General features: G+C 45.3%; 1 protein-coding gene across 2 annotated transcripts in view; it reads right to left on the bottom strand.

The window, feature by feature from the left end:
- The window catches only part of LOC140717439 (kin of IRRE-like protein 1), a 172,801-nt gene that overhangs the window by 143,566 nt on the left and 13,500 nt on the right, over positions 1 to 15,735 (bottom strand). For both annotated transcript variants that reach the window (XM_073031037.1, XM_073031036.1), the window contains exon 2: positions 8,669 to 8,819. In XM_073031037.1, the coding sequence (XP_072887138.1) occupies positions 8,669 to 8,687 (19 nt within the window). In that variant the 5' untranslated portion in view covers positions 8,688 to 8,819. The remainder of the gene's footprint in view (positions 1 to 8,668; positions 8,820 to 15,735) is intronic.

The following is a 15,735-nucleotide window of genomic DNA, read 5'->3' as shown; positions in this document are numbered from 1 at the left end:
CATCCAATTCCTGAATGGACTTTGAAGCCTTGGACACTACCTCACTTTTTTAAATACAATTTCTGTTTTTTTGCACATTTTTAAATAATCTATTCAATATATGTAATTGATTTACTTGTTTATTTATTATTATGTTTCTCTCTCTCTCTCTCTCTCGCTCTCTCTCTCTCTGCTAGATTATGTATTGCATTGAACTGCTGCTGCTAGTTAACAAATTTCACGTCACATACCGGTGATCTGAATCTGATTCACAGGAAACTGTGGAGGCCAGGTCATTGGGTTTATTCAATGCCGAGGTTGATAGGTTCTTGACTGGACAGGGTATCAACTGTTACAGGGAGAAAGCCAGGGTGTGGGGTTGAGGAGGGGAAAAATGGATCAGCCATGATTGAATGGTGGTGAAGACTCAATGGATCAAATCGCCTAATTCTATTCCTAAGTCTTATGGTCATAAGGTCCAATTGGATTAGACATTGACTTTGTGGAGAAAGCCAGAGAATGATAATAGATGGTTGTTTCTCTTACTGGAGGCCTGTGACTAGTGGAGTGCTGCAGGGATCAGTGCTGGGTCCATTGTTGTTTGCCATCTATATCAACAGTTTGCATCAGAAAATTCTCAAATGACACCAAGATCAGGAATGTAGTGGACTGTGTGGAAGGCTAATATGGCTTGCAGAAGGATCTGGACCAGCTGTCAAAATGGGCTGAAAAATGGCAGATGGAACTTAATGCAGAGAAGTGTGAGGTGTTGCATTTTGGTAAGACCAACCAGGGTAAATCTTACACAGTGAACAGTAGGGTATTGGGTAGCGCAGGAGAACACAAGGATCTGGGAATACAGGTTCATTGAAAGTGGTGTCACAGCTTAATAGAGTCATAAAGAAAGCTTTTGGCACATTGCCTTCATAAATCAAATATTGAGTCCAGGAGACTGGATGTTATGTTGAAGCTCTATAAAACGTCAGTGAGGCCTAATTTGGAGTATTCTGTGCAATTTAGGTCACCTTCCTGCAGGAAAGATGTAAATAATATTTAAAGAGTACAGAGAAAATTTACAAGGATCTGGCCAGGACTGGAGGACCTGAGTTATAAGGAAAGATTGAATAGGTTAGCCATTTCAGCCCTTGGAAAAAGCCTCTGGCTATCCGCACAATCAATATCCCTCATCATCTTATACACCTCAATCAGGTCACCTCTCACCCTCCGTTGCTCCAAGGAGAAAAGGCCAAGTACACTCAACCTATTCTCGTAAGGTACACCCTCTAATCCAGGCAATATCCTTGTAAATCTCCTCTTCGGTCTCTCTATAGTATCCACATACTTCCTGTAGTGAGGTGTCCAGAACTGAATGCAGTACTTCAAGTGAGGTCTGACCAAGGTCTTCCTTAGAACACAGAAGACTGAGAGCAGATTTGATAAGAGGTATACAAAATTATGAAGGATATAGAGAGGGTAAATGCAAGCAGGCATTTTCCATTGAGGTGGGACTATAACCAGTGGTCATAGGTTAAATGTAAAAGGTGAAAAGTTTAAAGGGAACAATAAGAGAAACTTCTTCTTTCAGAGGGTCATGAGTGTATGGAATGAGCTGCCAGTGCAAGTCATGCATTTAAGCTTGTTTTGAATGTTTAAGAGAAGTTTGGATAGGTAAATGGATGTAGGTGTACGGAGGGCTTTGGTCCTGGTGCAGATCGATGAGACTAGGCACTTAAAACGATTCAGCACAGATTAGATGGACTGAGGGCCTGTTTCTGTGCTGTTTCTATGACTCTGTGGATCCTTAGGAGGCAGTGATCATAATATAATAGAATTCATCATGCATTTTAAGAGGGAGAAGCTAAAGTCAAATGTATCAGTATTAGAGAGGTTAAAAAGGGTTCCTTAAGGCTGTTATATACAGGTGTGGTGATGGGGATAATCTCTCACTACCTATTAAATGCTCCCAATGGCTTTCGCCTCAACTAGCCTCCAACAACCAAGTCCAGCTTCCGGCCTTCATGTGTAGCTTAGCTACTAACCCTGGTGGAGCTGATACTACTAATCACAACTCTATCTCCTTTACCATAGCATTGGAGAAGGATAGGAACAGACAAGTTAGGAAAGCTCGTAACTGGAGTAAGGGGAAATATGAGGCCTTCAGGCAGGAACTTGGAAGCATAAATTGTGAACAGATGTTCTCAAGGAAATGTACGGAATAAATATAACTATATAACAATTACAGCATGGAAACAAACCATCTCGGCCTTTCTAGTCCATGCTGAACACTTACTCTCACCTAGTCCCACTGGTCCACACTCAGCCCATAACCCTCCATTCCTTTCCTGTCCATATACCTATCCAATTTTACTTTAAATGACAATACCAAACCTGCCTCTACTGCTTCTACTGGAAGCACGTTCCACACAGCTACCACTCTCTGAGTAAAGAAATTCCCCCTCGTGTTACCCTTAAACTTTTGCCCCCTAACTCTCAACTCAATGTGGCAAATGTGGCAGATGTTCAAGGGATGTTTACATGGTGTTCTGCATAGGTACATTCCAATGAGACAGGGAAAGGAAGGTAGGGTACAAGATCCGTGGTGTACAAAGGCTGTTGTAAACTCACGAAGGGTTCAAAAAGCTAGGTAATGATAGAGATCTAGAAGATTATAAGGCTAGTAGGGAGGAGCTTAAGAATGAAATTAGAAGAGCTAGAAGGGGCCACGAGAAGGCCTTGGCGGGCAGGATTAAGGAAAACCCCAAGACATTCTACAAGTATGTAAAGAGCAAGGGGATAAGATGTGAGAGAATAGGACCAATCAAATGTGACAGTGGAAAAAGTGTAAGTAACGAGAGGCGATAGCAGAGGTACTTAATAAGTACTTTGCTTCAGTATTCACTATGGAAAAGGACCTTGGCAATTGTAGGGATGACATACAGCAGGTTGAAAAGCTTGAGCATATAGATATTAAGAAAGAGGATGTGCTGGAACTTCTGGAAAGCATCAAGTTGGATATCACTGGAACCGGACAAGATTTACCCCAGGCTACTGTGGGAGGTGAGGGAGGAAATTACTGAGCCTCTGATGATGATCTTTGCATTATCAATGGGGACGGGAGAGGTTCCGGAGGATTGGAGGGTTGCCGATGTTGTTCCCTTATTCAAGAAAGTGTGTAGAGATAGTCCAGGAATTTATAGACCAGTGAGTCTTACTTCAGTGGTTGGTAAGTTGATGGAAAAGATCCTGAGAGGCAGGATTTATGAACATTTGGAGAGGCATAATATGTAAAGGAATAGTCAGCATGGCTTTGTGAAAGGCAGGTCGTGCCTTACGAACCTGATTGAATTTTTTTGGAGATGTGACTAAACACATTGATGGAGGCAGAGCAGTAGATGTGGTGTATACAGATTTCAGCAAGGCATTAGATGAGGTACCCCATGCAAGGTTTATTGAGAAAGTAAGGAGGCAAGGGATCCAAGGGGACATTGCTTTGTGGATCCAGAATTAGCTTGCCCACAGGAGGCAAAGCGTGGTTGTAGACGGGTCATATTCTGCATGGAGGTCAGTAACCAGTGATGTGCCTCAGGGATCTGTTCTGGAATCCCTACTCTTTATGATTTTTATAAATGACCTAGATGAGGAAGTGGAAAGATGGGTTAGTAAATTTGGTGATGACACAAAGTTTGGGGATGTTATGGATAGTGTGGGGGGCTGTCAGAGGTTGCAGTGAGACATTGATAGGATGCAAAACTGAGCTGAGAAGTGGCAGATGGAGTTCAACCCAGATAAGTGTGAGGTGGTTCATTTTGGTAGGTCAAAAATGATGGCAGACTATAGTATTAATGGTAAGACTCTTCGCAGTGTTGAGGATCAGATGGATCTTGGGGTCCAAGCCCATAGGACACTCAAAGCTGCTGTGCAGGTTGACTCTATCGTTAAGAAGGCATACGGTGCATTGGTCTTCATCATTGGCATGGGATTGAGTTTAAGAGCCAAGAGGTCATGTTACAGGACCCTGGTCAGACCCCACTTGGAGTACTGTGCTTAGTTCTGGTCACCTCACTACAGGAAGATTGTGGAAACCATAGAAGGGGTGCAGGGGAGACTTACAAGGATGTTGCCTGGATTGAAGGGCATGCCTTATGAGAATAGGTTGAGTAAACCCAGCCTTTTCTCCTTTGAGTGACAGAGGATGAGAGGTGACCTGACAGAGGTGTATAAGATGATGAGAGGCATTGGTCGTGTGGATAGTCAGAGGCTTTTTCCCAAGGCTGAAATGGCTAGCATGAGAGGGCACAGTTTTAAGTTGCTTGGAAGTAGGCACAGAGGAGATGTCAGGGGTGGGTTTTTTACGCAGAGGGTGGTGAGTTTATGGAATAGACTGCTGGTGACAGTGGTGGAGGTGGATACAATTGGGTCTTTTAAGAGACTCCTGGATAGGTACATGGAGCTTAGAAAAATAGAGGGCTATGGGTAACCCTAGGTAATTTCTAAGGTAAGGACATGTTCGGCACAACTTTGTGGACCGAAGGGCCTGTATTGTGCTGTAGGTTTTCTCCGTTTCTACTGACAGGAGAAAGGGCAAAGTCAGATTCCTGGCTCCTTAATACATGTCGCTTCAGGTAGATGGGCCTCATCAGCCATTGTTGGTGGCTCCCCTAGGAGAGGGAAAATGCTGATTTCAAACCTCTGCAGCCCTGATGCTATACCCATTCATGAGGGTTGTTAACATGGTTGACTTTAACTTCCCTAATATTGACAGGCACCTGATTAGTTCCAAGGGTTTAGATGGGGCAGTTTGTTAAGTGTGTCCAGGACAGATTCCTGTCACAATAAGTTGACAGGCCGACTAGAGGGAATGCCATACTAGATCTAGTATTAGGTAACGAACCGGGTCAGGAGACAGTGATCACCGCTCTCTGGCCTTTAGCATTATCATGGAAAAGGATAGAATCAGAGAGGACAGGAAAATTATTAATTGGGGAAGGGCAAATTATGAGGCTATAAGGCTAGAACTTGCGGGTGTGAATTGGGATGATGTTTTTGCAGGGAAATGTACTATGGACATGTGATCGATGTTTAAGGATCTCTTGCAGGATGTTAGGGATAAATTTGTCCTGGTGAGGAAGATAAAGAATGGTAGGGTGAAGGAACCATGGGTGACAAGTGAGGTGGAAAATCTAGTCAGGTGGAAGAAGGCAGCATATATGAGGTTTAGGAAGCAAGGATCAGATGGGTCTATTGAGGAATATAGGGTAGCAAGAAAGGAGCTTAAGAAGGGCCTGAGAAGAGCAAGAAGGGGGCATGAGAAGGCCTTGGCGAGTAGGGTAAGGGAAAACCCCAAGGCATTCTTCAATTATGTGAAGAACAAGAGGATGACAGGAGTGAAGGTAGGACCGATTAGAGATAAAGGTGGGAAGATGTGCCTGGAGGCTGTGGAAGTGAGTGAGGTCCCCAATGAATACTTCTCTTCGGTATTCACCAATGAGAGGGAACTTGATGACAGTGAGGACAATATGAGTGAGGTTGATGTTCTGGAGCATGTTGATAGTAAGGGAGAGGAGGTTTTGGAGTTGTTAAAATACATTAGGACGGGTAAGTCCCTGAGGCCTGACGGAATATTCCCCAGGCTGCTCCACGAGGCGAGGGAAGGGATTGCTGAGCCTCTGGCTAGGATCTTTATGTCCTCATTGTCCACGGGAATGGTACCGGAGGATTGGAGGGAGGCGAATGTCGTCCCCTTGTTCAAAAAAGGTAGTAGGGACAGTCAGGGTAATTATAGACCAGTGAGCCTTATGTCTGTGGTGGGAAAGTTGTTGGAAAAGATTCTTAGAGATAGGGTCTATGGGCATTTAGAGAAACATGGTCTGATCAGGGACAGTCAGCATGGGCAGGGCAGATCGTGTCTAACAAGCCTGATAGAGTTCTTTGAGGAGGTGACCAGGCATATAGATGAGGGCAGTGCAGTGGATGTGATCTACATGGATTTTAGTAAGGCATTTGACAAGGTAGGCTTATTCAGAAAGTCAGAAGGCATGGGATCCAGGGAAGTTTGGCCAGGTGGATTCAGAGTTGGCTTGCCTGCAGAAGGCACAGAGTCATGATGGAGGAAGTACATTCAGATTGGAGGGTTGTGACTAGTGGTGTCCCAAGAGGATCTGTTCAGGGACCTCTACTTTTCATAATTTTTATTAATGAACTGGATGTGGGGGTAGAAGGGTGGGTTGGCAAGTTTGCAGACGACACAAAGGTTGGTGGTGTTGTAGATAGTGTAGAGGATTGTCGAAGATTGCAGAGAGACGTTGATAGGATGTAGAAGTGGGCTGAGAAATGGCAGATGGAGTTCAACCCAGAGAAGTGTGAGGTGGTACACTTTAGAAGGACAAATTACAAGGCAGAGTACAAAGTAAATGGCAGGATACTTGGTAGTGTGGAGGAGCAGAGAGATCTGGGGGTACACGTCCACAGATCCCTGAAAGTTGCCTCACAGGTAGATAGGGTAGTTAAGAAAGCTTATGGGGTGTTAGCTTTCATAAGTCGAGGGATAGAGTTTAAGAGTCGTGATGTAATGATGCAGCTCTGTAAAACTCTGGTTCGGCCACACTTGGAATACTGTGTCCAGTTCTGGTTGCCTCACTATAGGAAGGATGTGGAAGCATTGGAAAGGGTACAGAGGAGATTTACCAGGATGCTACCTGGTTTAGAGAGTATGGATTATGATCAGAGATTAAGGGAGCTAGGGCCTTACTCTTTGGAGAGAAGGAGGATGAGAGGAGACATGATAGAGGTGTACAAGATATTAAGAGGAATAGATAGAGCGGATAGCCAATGCATATTCCCCAGGTCACCACTGCTCAGTACAAGAGGACACGGCTTTAAGGTAAGGGTAGGGAAGTTCAAGGGGGATATTAGAGGAAGGTTTTTTACTCAGAGAGTGGTTGGTGCGTGGAATGCACTGCCTGAGTTAGTGGTGGAGGCAGATACACTAGTGAAGTTTAAGAGACTACTAGACAAGTATATGGAGGAATTTAAGGTGAGGGGTTATATGGGAGGCATGGTTTGAGGGTCGACACAACAATGTGGACCGAAGGGCCTGTAATGTGCTTACTGTTCTATGTTCTATGTTCTATAAGGAAGGCTTTGGGAGTAATTCCTGAATGAAAAATCCAGAGCTGGAGTCCCTAAGGCAGCCCTACTCTGAGCTCAATACTGACTGACGTGTCCACATGTCCTTGATGCTGCTCGTGCCAAACTGCCTTTCCTTTCAAATGTATGGAGAGAGACAGCTTACTACATGGATGACAGCTTGCTCTCCTTATTGTACTGCCTTGGCTTGTATGTATAGACAGCTGGGATAAGCATCCATGGTTGACCCTGAAGGCCTCAATTCAAATGGGAATTTAAAAAGCATGAGAGGAGCAGACTAAAGTTGATTGGAAGAGGACACTAGCAGGGCTGATGGCAGAGCAGCAATGGCTGGAAGTTCTGGGAGCATTTCAGAAGGCACAAGGTAGATACATCCCAAAGATGAGAAAGTATTCTATAAGTAGGATGACACATCTGCGGCTGACAAGGGAAGTTAAAGCCAACATAAAAGCATAAGAGAGGACATATAATAGAGCAAAAATTAGTGTGAAGTTGGAGGATTGAAAAGTTTTTTAAACGCCAACAGAAGGCAACTAAGAAAAAGTCATAAGGAGGGAAAAGATGAAATATGAAGGTAAGCTAGTTAATAATATCAAAGAGATGACCAGAAGTTTTTTCAAATATATAAGGAGTAAAAGAGAAACAAGATTAGATATCAGAACACTGGAAAATGAAACTGGAGAGTTGATAATTGAGAACAAGTAAATGGCAGATGAACAGAATAAATATTTTGCATCAGTCTTCACTGTAGAAGATACTAGCAGTATGCCAGAAGTTCAGGGATGTCAGGAATAGAAGTGAATGCAGTAGCTATTCCCAGGGAGAAGGTGCTTGGGAAGCTAAAAGGTCTGAAGGTAGGTAAGACACTTGTACCAGATGGAATACACCCCAGGATTCTTTTTCCCTGTAGTTGGACAAAAGGGGGTAAATTGGTGTGCTGGGCAGGTTTATTGTGCACAGGGAGTGCTGGGTGCCTGGAATTTACTTGCCAGGGGTGATAGTAGAGGGTGTTTGAGGTTCTAAGATAAGCACATGAATATGCAGGAAATGGAGGTATATGAACATTCTGCAGGTAGAAGGAATTGGTTTAGTTACTAGCTTCATTAGTTAGGCACAACATGGTGGGTAGGAGGACCTGTTCCTGTGCATTATTGTTCTGTGTTCTATTGTGGACAGGTCTGACCTCCCCACCTAAGGAGAATCAACATCTGACAGAGGGACTGCAGTGAAGACTCCTCAGATCGACTTCCAGGTTTGGGGGGGACGATTTGTCACATGAGGAGAGATGAAGCAGATTGGGACTGTCCTCTCTGGAGTTTAGAAGACTGAAAGGTGATCTCACTGAAATATCCAAATTCCTGACAGGGTTTGACAGGGAGGGTGTTCTGCCTGAGTGTGCATGGCTTTGAATGAGACAGAAGCTCCTTCTGCACTGTCCCATCACAAGCTCACAGGGCAAGGGTTAGACATAGAGAGAAGCTCCCTCTACACTGTCCTGTCACACGTTCCTGAGGGTCAGACATAGAGTGAAACTCTCTCTTACCTGGTAGGCCATTTCCCATTCCGAGTGCCAGTCCATCCTTGGTCCATTGGACAATGCCAGAGTAGTTGAACCACAGCACAGGAGAGGAGGGCGCTGTCTCCAGCCACCACAACCTGATCTTGGGGCTGCTCGGTGATTCGTGACCCGCTCACTGTGGAAAGAACACAAGCTGGATAAAACTTTCACAGTGTCAGTGAGGAAAGGTTAGTGATGGGGAGGGAGAGTGACAGAGGGACAGTGAGTGAGGAACTATGTAAGAGTTAGTATTGAAGAGGCTGTGAGAGCTCCACCCTGTGGGAGCAGTGGTAAAGTTAAAGAGAAGAAGTGGTGGGTTTCTATGGGTAGTGGGGGACCAATAGTTAAATCACTTCTATGTTTTCTATGTTTCTATGTTTAAATCACTTGGCTGAATTAATTTATTTTCTGTGGTCCTTGTTTGCTGTCAAACTCAATCTTGTTTATGGCTACCTTCTGCCACCTCTGTGCCTAGCTTTTCCTCTGCCCCCTTTCTCTCTCTCCCTCTCCCCTTTTTTCTATCGCACACTGTCTTCCTCTCCATAAGGCTCTCCTTGTTTTCTATCCCTGTCTCTTTCTCATTCAGCTCCTGTGTGTCTCTTTTTCTCCCTCTGTGTCTCCAACTCCTTTTGTTATTCTGAACTTGTCAACCTCTCTTTATCGGTTTTTTCTCTTTTCTCACCCTGCATTGCCCCATCCACATGTTCTCTTTCTTTTTGTGGCTCTGTCTCTTGTCTGGTGTCAAATTTCTCGGCTCTTCCCTATCAGTCTGCTTTTATTTGTCTCTCTTCTTCTCACTGTTCATCTCCATCTCCCTCAATCCTTCTCTCTCTCTCTCTCTCTCTCTCCTCACCTGTTTCCTTGTCTCTGTTTCTCTACTCCTCCTCTCTCAATGACCCTGTAAGTGCAAGGATTTTAACAGAGAGCCTTTTATTCCACCCATCCACTCTCAGAAGGCTTTTCAGTCTCCCTGCAGGCTTGTGCAGTCTTTGCTTTCTGCACTTGCTGCTTTGCAGTTTGGAATGCCTTTCTTCTGCATTGTAAGCCATTCCTCACTGCCCTCGAGCAGTCTTCCTATTTTTAAACACCATCAGTCCAAGAGGATGCAGCAAGGAAGATGAAAAAAACTGAACACAGTACCATCATGGAGTGTTCACAAAGAGCAACAATATCTGAAACCTGCAGTCTCACTACTCTCTCCTCCCCAAACCCCTACTCTGATCTCTCATTCTCTACTCCCCTTTCTCTCATCCTCTCTTGCTCTCTTTTTCTGATTCCCCTCTTTCTCTCTGATTAGCTCTCTTCCTCTCTCTGATTCCATCCCCTCTCACTGTCATCTCCCCACCGTTCATTCCCCCCTCTCTGATTCCCACCTCTCTCTGATCCCCACTCTTACTTTTTGCTTTCCCCCTCCTCTCTTTAGTTTTCTCACAGCCTTCCATTCTCATCTCTCCCTTCCCCCCACCTCAGACCCCCCCCTCCCTCTCTCTCTCTCTCTCTCTCTCCCTCTCTATCACTCTCTCCGTCTCCCTGTCAGCTCATTCTACACAATTACCATCCTCTGTGTAAAAAATGTTGCCCCTCAGGTCCTTTATATATTTCCCCTCTAACTCTAAATCTATGACCCCTAGTTTTAGCGATGACAATTACCATCCACCTTATCGATGCCTCATCACTTTAATCTTCTTCATTCCAAAGAATAGAATAAAGTCCTAACCTATTCAATTGTTCCTTATAACTCCTTGTAATTTTCCTCTGTACTCTTTCAACCTTAATTAGTCTTTCCTGTAGGTAGGTGACTAAAACTGAACACAATACTCCAAATTAGGCCTCACCAATGTTTCATACAACTTCAACATCACATCCCATCTTTTGTACTTGATACTTTGATTTATGAAGACCAACATGCTAAAAGATTTCTTTACAACTTTATCATGCTGTGACGCCACTTTCAATGAATTATGGATCTGTATTCCCAGATCCCTTGGCTCTACCACACTCCTTAGTGCCCAACCGTTCACTGTGTAAGACCTACCCTGGTTGGTCCTACCAAAATGCAACACCATGCGCATGTCTGCATTAAATTCCATCTGCCATTTTCAGCCCAGTTTTTTCAGCTGATGCAGATCCCTCTGCAAGTCATGATAGCCTTCCTCACTGTCTACTACATGCTCAATCTTGGTGTCATCCAAAAATCTAATGACCCAGTTAGCCACATTATCTTCCAGGCCATTGATACAGATGACAAACAACAATGAACCCAGCACCTGTCACTGCAGCACACCGCTAGTCACAAGCCTCCAGTCAGAGAGGTAACCATCCAATACCACTCTGGCTTGTCCCACAAAGCCAATGTCAAATCCAGTTCATTACCTCATCCTGAATGCCGAGTGATTGAAATCTTCTTGACCAACCTCCCATGCAGGACCTTGTGAAGTGCCATACCAAAGTCCATGTAGACAACATCCACTGCTTTGCCTTCATCCACTTTCCTGGTAAGCTCTTGGAAAAAAACTCTATAATTGACTTATCACATATGAAGCCATGCTGACTATCCTTAATCGATCCATGTCTATCCAAATACTGCAAGTGAAACCCAGAGGAGAGACTCACTGTTGTCCCAATCAGTGTACAAAATGTCCTCCAAAAATGAGACATGAATTGAAGGCAGTGATCCAACGCAATGTTCACTGGAAATCCATGGATGCTGAAGACCTGGTGCAGGACAATTTCGGCTGGCTCCACTGCAGATGGTAGTTTGTCCAAGGCAATTAATTTACAGGCCTTCGAAAAACGATATGTAATTACCTTGATGACAGTCTTCCCCTTGTAAGGTTGAACACCCGTAACAAAGACCATGAAAATATATGCCCATGATCTGTCCAAGAGAGGCAGAGGGTGAAGGAGTCCTTTAGATTGGGTGCACGGCTCCTTGTCCCAGGCACACACCTCGCATGCCAGCACATATTGTCAGATCTCTCTCGCCAATCCAGGCCACCATTATCTTCTCCTGATGATCTTGGGGAACCTATCAATCCCTGGGAGAGCGGTCATTCTTGATGCATGTCCTCATTGAAGTACCTGAGACCTGATGGAATTTGGAACAAACAGATGACCTGGAGGACCATTCTTGGGAATCTCTTCCTGTGCCTGGGCCTTGAGAACGAGTGTGTCAATTCCCTAATGAATTGGCATGTTCTTTTTAACTTGGGACAAAATGTTGGTAGGCTGTTTTTCTGCTTCGAGTTCATCAAACTGATAAGACAAGGCATCCAGTTTCTGTTTCTTTGACCCCAGTCAATAGGTTAAGATGAAATTGAAGCAGTTAAAGAAAAGAGACCACCTGGCCTGCCTGGAATTCAGTCTTTTGGTCTGCTGAAAGTAAGGCAGGTTTCTAAGGTACAGACAATGAAATAGGTTCCATACAGCAAAAGGATTCTTGGCCCTCTCAACCCAATGATGCCATTCCTCCAAAGCCAACTTGACCACAAGCATATCTTTACTTCTGTTATCATAGGTCACCTCTGCCAGGAATAATCGCCTGGAGAAGAATGCACACATGTGCAGTTTATAGTCCAAAAGTGTCCATTGAGACAACACTGCGCCCACTCCGACATCCAAAGCATCCACCTCCATGATGAAGGGAATGTCTGGGTTAAGTGAAACCCAAATGGGAGCTGTCATGAACTGCTGTTTGAGCTCTACAAAAGAAACCTCTGCTTCAGTAGTTCAAACAAAAAGACCTGGGATCTCTTAGTGCTGTCAGCTGAGCTGCCACTGTGCTAAAGTTCCTGATGAATTTTCTGTAAAAGTTGGCAAATCCCAGGAATCATTCAACTTGTTGCATATTGGATTTTTGTGGCCAATCTCTTAGTGCCTGTGTCTTAGTAGGGTCCATCTTGAGATTGCCTATAGAGGTGATAAAACCCAAAAATGAAACAGTGGTTTCATGAAATTCAGGTTTTGCCAGCTCATCATAAAGTTCATGATCTAGAACCCTCTTTAAGATATCTCTAAATTAGACAACATGACCCTTCATGGACTTTGAGAAAATTAGGATATCATCTTAGATGAAGGCATACTTCTGGAGTGCAGGTAATTTATACAAAACTACTTATGCATTTGCAAATCCAAAGGGCATAACCAGGTACTCATAGTGGCCTATCAGTGTGTTGAATGCAGTCTTCCACTCATCGCCTTCCTTTATGCGGACCAGTATATGCACACTCGGCAAGAGAATACTCTTACCCCTTGGAGAATAGCAAAGGCAATATTCATGAGTGGAAGGGGGTAACATTCTTTGGCCGTTATGCAATTCAGCCCTCTATGATCAATGCATGACCGCAGGCTCCCGTCGTTTTTCTGTATGAAGAAGAGACCTACACTGGTTAGTAATGTGGAGGGCCAAATGAATCCCATGGCAAAAGCCTCCTTTATGTATTCCACCATAGCATTTCTCCTGGGCCTGAGAGCGCGTTTAATCAACCTTGTGGACGACAAGTACCAGGCAGTAGATCTATAGTACAGTCATAGAGTCGGGTTGGTGGAAGAGTCGAGGCCTTTCCCTTGCTGAAGATCTCTTCCAAATCCTTGCAGATGGAAGGGCGTTTAACCAGCTTGGGTCTTGCATCCACCCCTGAACTTCACTCTGAGGATGACTCTTAAATGCATTTCATCTAGTATTGGATATTTTGAACCTGGAAAAAATATACGTACTCCATCTGTGTCTCTCATAACCTAAACTTCTACTGGATAGAAACATAGAAAACATGGAAACATAGAAAACCTACAACACAATACAGGCCTTTCGGCCCACAAAGTTGTGCTGAACATGTCCCTACCTTAGAAATTACTAGACTTACCCATAGCCCTCTATTTTTCTAAGCTCCATGTACCTATCCAAAAGTCTCTTAAAAGACCCTATCGTATCCGCCTCCAACACTATTGCCGACAGCCCATTCCATGCACTCAACACTTTCTGAGTAAAAAACTTACCCCTGGCATCTCCTCTGTACCTACTCCCCAGCACCTGTGCCCTCTTGTGGCAACCATTTCAGCCCTGGGAAAAAAGCCTCTGACTATCCACACGATCAATGCCTCTCATCATCTTATACACCTCTATCAGGTCACTTCTCATCCTCTGTCACTCCAAGGAGAAAAGGCTGAGTTCACTCAACCTGTTTTCATAAGGCATGCTCCCCAATCCAGGCAACATACTTGTAAGTCTCCTCTGTATCTCTTTCTATGGCTTCCACATCCTTCCTCAACCTCTGCTGTTCAAGAGAAAACAACCCAACCTTTAGAGACACATAACTTCTAATCCAGGCAGCATCTGGTAAACCTCTTCTGCATCCTCTCCAAAGCCTTCACATTCTTCCTATAATGGGGTGACCAGAATTGAATACAATACTCCAGATGTGGCCTAACCAGAGATAGATATTATAAAGCTGCAACACAAGTTCCTGAGTCTTGAACTCAATTCCTCTAAGAATCATGGCAAGCACGGCATTATATACCCTATCAATGTGCAGCCACAGACTTGGACTTCAAAATCCCTCTGTACCTTAACTGTGCAGAGTCTTACATTGCCTGCGATCTCCCAAACTGCAAAAAACATTGCATACAGAAGTTGTGTTCTATACTCTATTTTGTTGTGATTGAATTAATCACTGCTGAGGCCACACTTTGATTACAACGTACTGTTTTCGTCACCCTGTTATAGCAAAGACATGGGAAGACTGGAAAGAACACAGAAATATTTATTAGGATCTGCCAGGACTAGAAGACCTGAGCTACAGGGGAAAAATTTGATGGGCTAGGTTTTGATTCCTTGGACGGTAGGAGACTGAAAGGTGACCTTAAAAGCATTTGAAATTATGGAGAGGCACAGATAATATGGTTGGGAACAGTCTCTTCCCCAGGGTAGGGGAGAAGGTGAATGGGAACACTCCTCCTCAGGGTAGAGGGGAAGGTAGATGGGAACAGTTTCTTCCTCAGGATAGGGGAGAAGGTGGATGGGAACACTCTTCCCCAGGGTAGGGGAGATGGTGGATGGGAACACACTTCCCCAGGGTAGGGGAGAAGGTGGATGGGAACAGCCTTCCCCAGGGTAGGGGAGCGTCAGGTAGAGAGGGTTTGATAGTGGGAGGGAGTGGGTTTGGAGAGGAGAAGGATATGGAAAGAGAAGGGGGAGGGAGTGAGGTGGGAGAGGGAAGTAGGGAGGGAGGGGGAAGGTGAGGGGAGGTGAGAGGAGAGGGGAGGGAAGGAAAAGGAGAGGTAAAGGAGTGGGGAGGATGTGGAGAGAGAGGGGAAGAGGGGAATGCGAGAGAAGGGATGGGCACAGAGAGGGGAGGGAGTGGGGAAGGAGTGGGGAGAGGGGAGGGATAAAGGGTGGGAATTGAGAGGGAGAGGAGAGAGGGGAGAAGAGGGGACGGAATATGGAGGGAGAGGGGAGGAATGTGGAGGGAGAGTGGAGAGGGGAGGGAGGAGAGGAAGGAGAGGGGAGGGAGGAGAGGAAGAAGAGGGAGGGAGGAAGGAAGAAAGCAGGAGAGAGAGGGGAGGGAGAGGGTAGGTAGAGGCAAAGTAGGGGAGGGAGTGGGGAGGGTGAGGGGAGGGGGATGGAGAAGGGGAAGGTGGTGGGGGAGGGAGAGGGATGGGATGGGGAGGGAGTGGTGAGACCGGAAAGAGGAGTGGAAGGGAGTGGGGAGGGGAGGGAGAGGGAATGGAGAGGAGAGTGAAAGGAGAATGTAAGTGGAGGGAAAGGGGGAAGGGGAAGGGGAGGGGAGGGAGCATGGAGGGGGATGAAAGGAAGTTGGAGGGAGTGGGGAAGGATAAAGAGAGGGAGTTGCAAGGGAGAGTGCTGGAGGTAGAGGGAAGCGGGGGAGGGAGAGGTTAAGTGGAGAGGAGGGAGAGAAGAGAGAGAGGAGTTGGAGAGGGGAGGGAGTGGGGAGAGAAAGGAGAGCAAAAGTGGATGATGTGGAGAGAGAAAGGAGAGAGGACAGAGTGGGGAGTGTGAAGGGAATAACGAAATGGAGTGGAGAAAGGGGGTTGGA

The sequence above is a fragment of the Hemitrygon akajei genome, chromosome 27 (assembly GCF_048418815.1).
Source record: "Hemitrygon akajei chromosome 27, sHemAka1.3, whole genome shotgun sequence".
Taxonomy (NCBI): domain Eukaryota; kingdom Metazoa; phylum Chordata; class Chondrichthyes; order Myliobatiformes; family Dasyatidae; genus Hemitrygon; species Hemitrygon akajei.
This window is presented reverse-complemented; position numbering and strand designations above follow the sequence as displayed.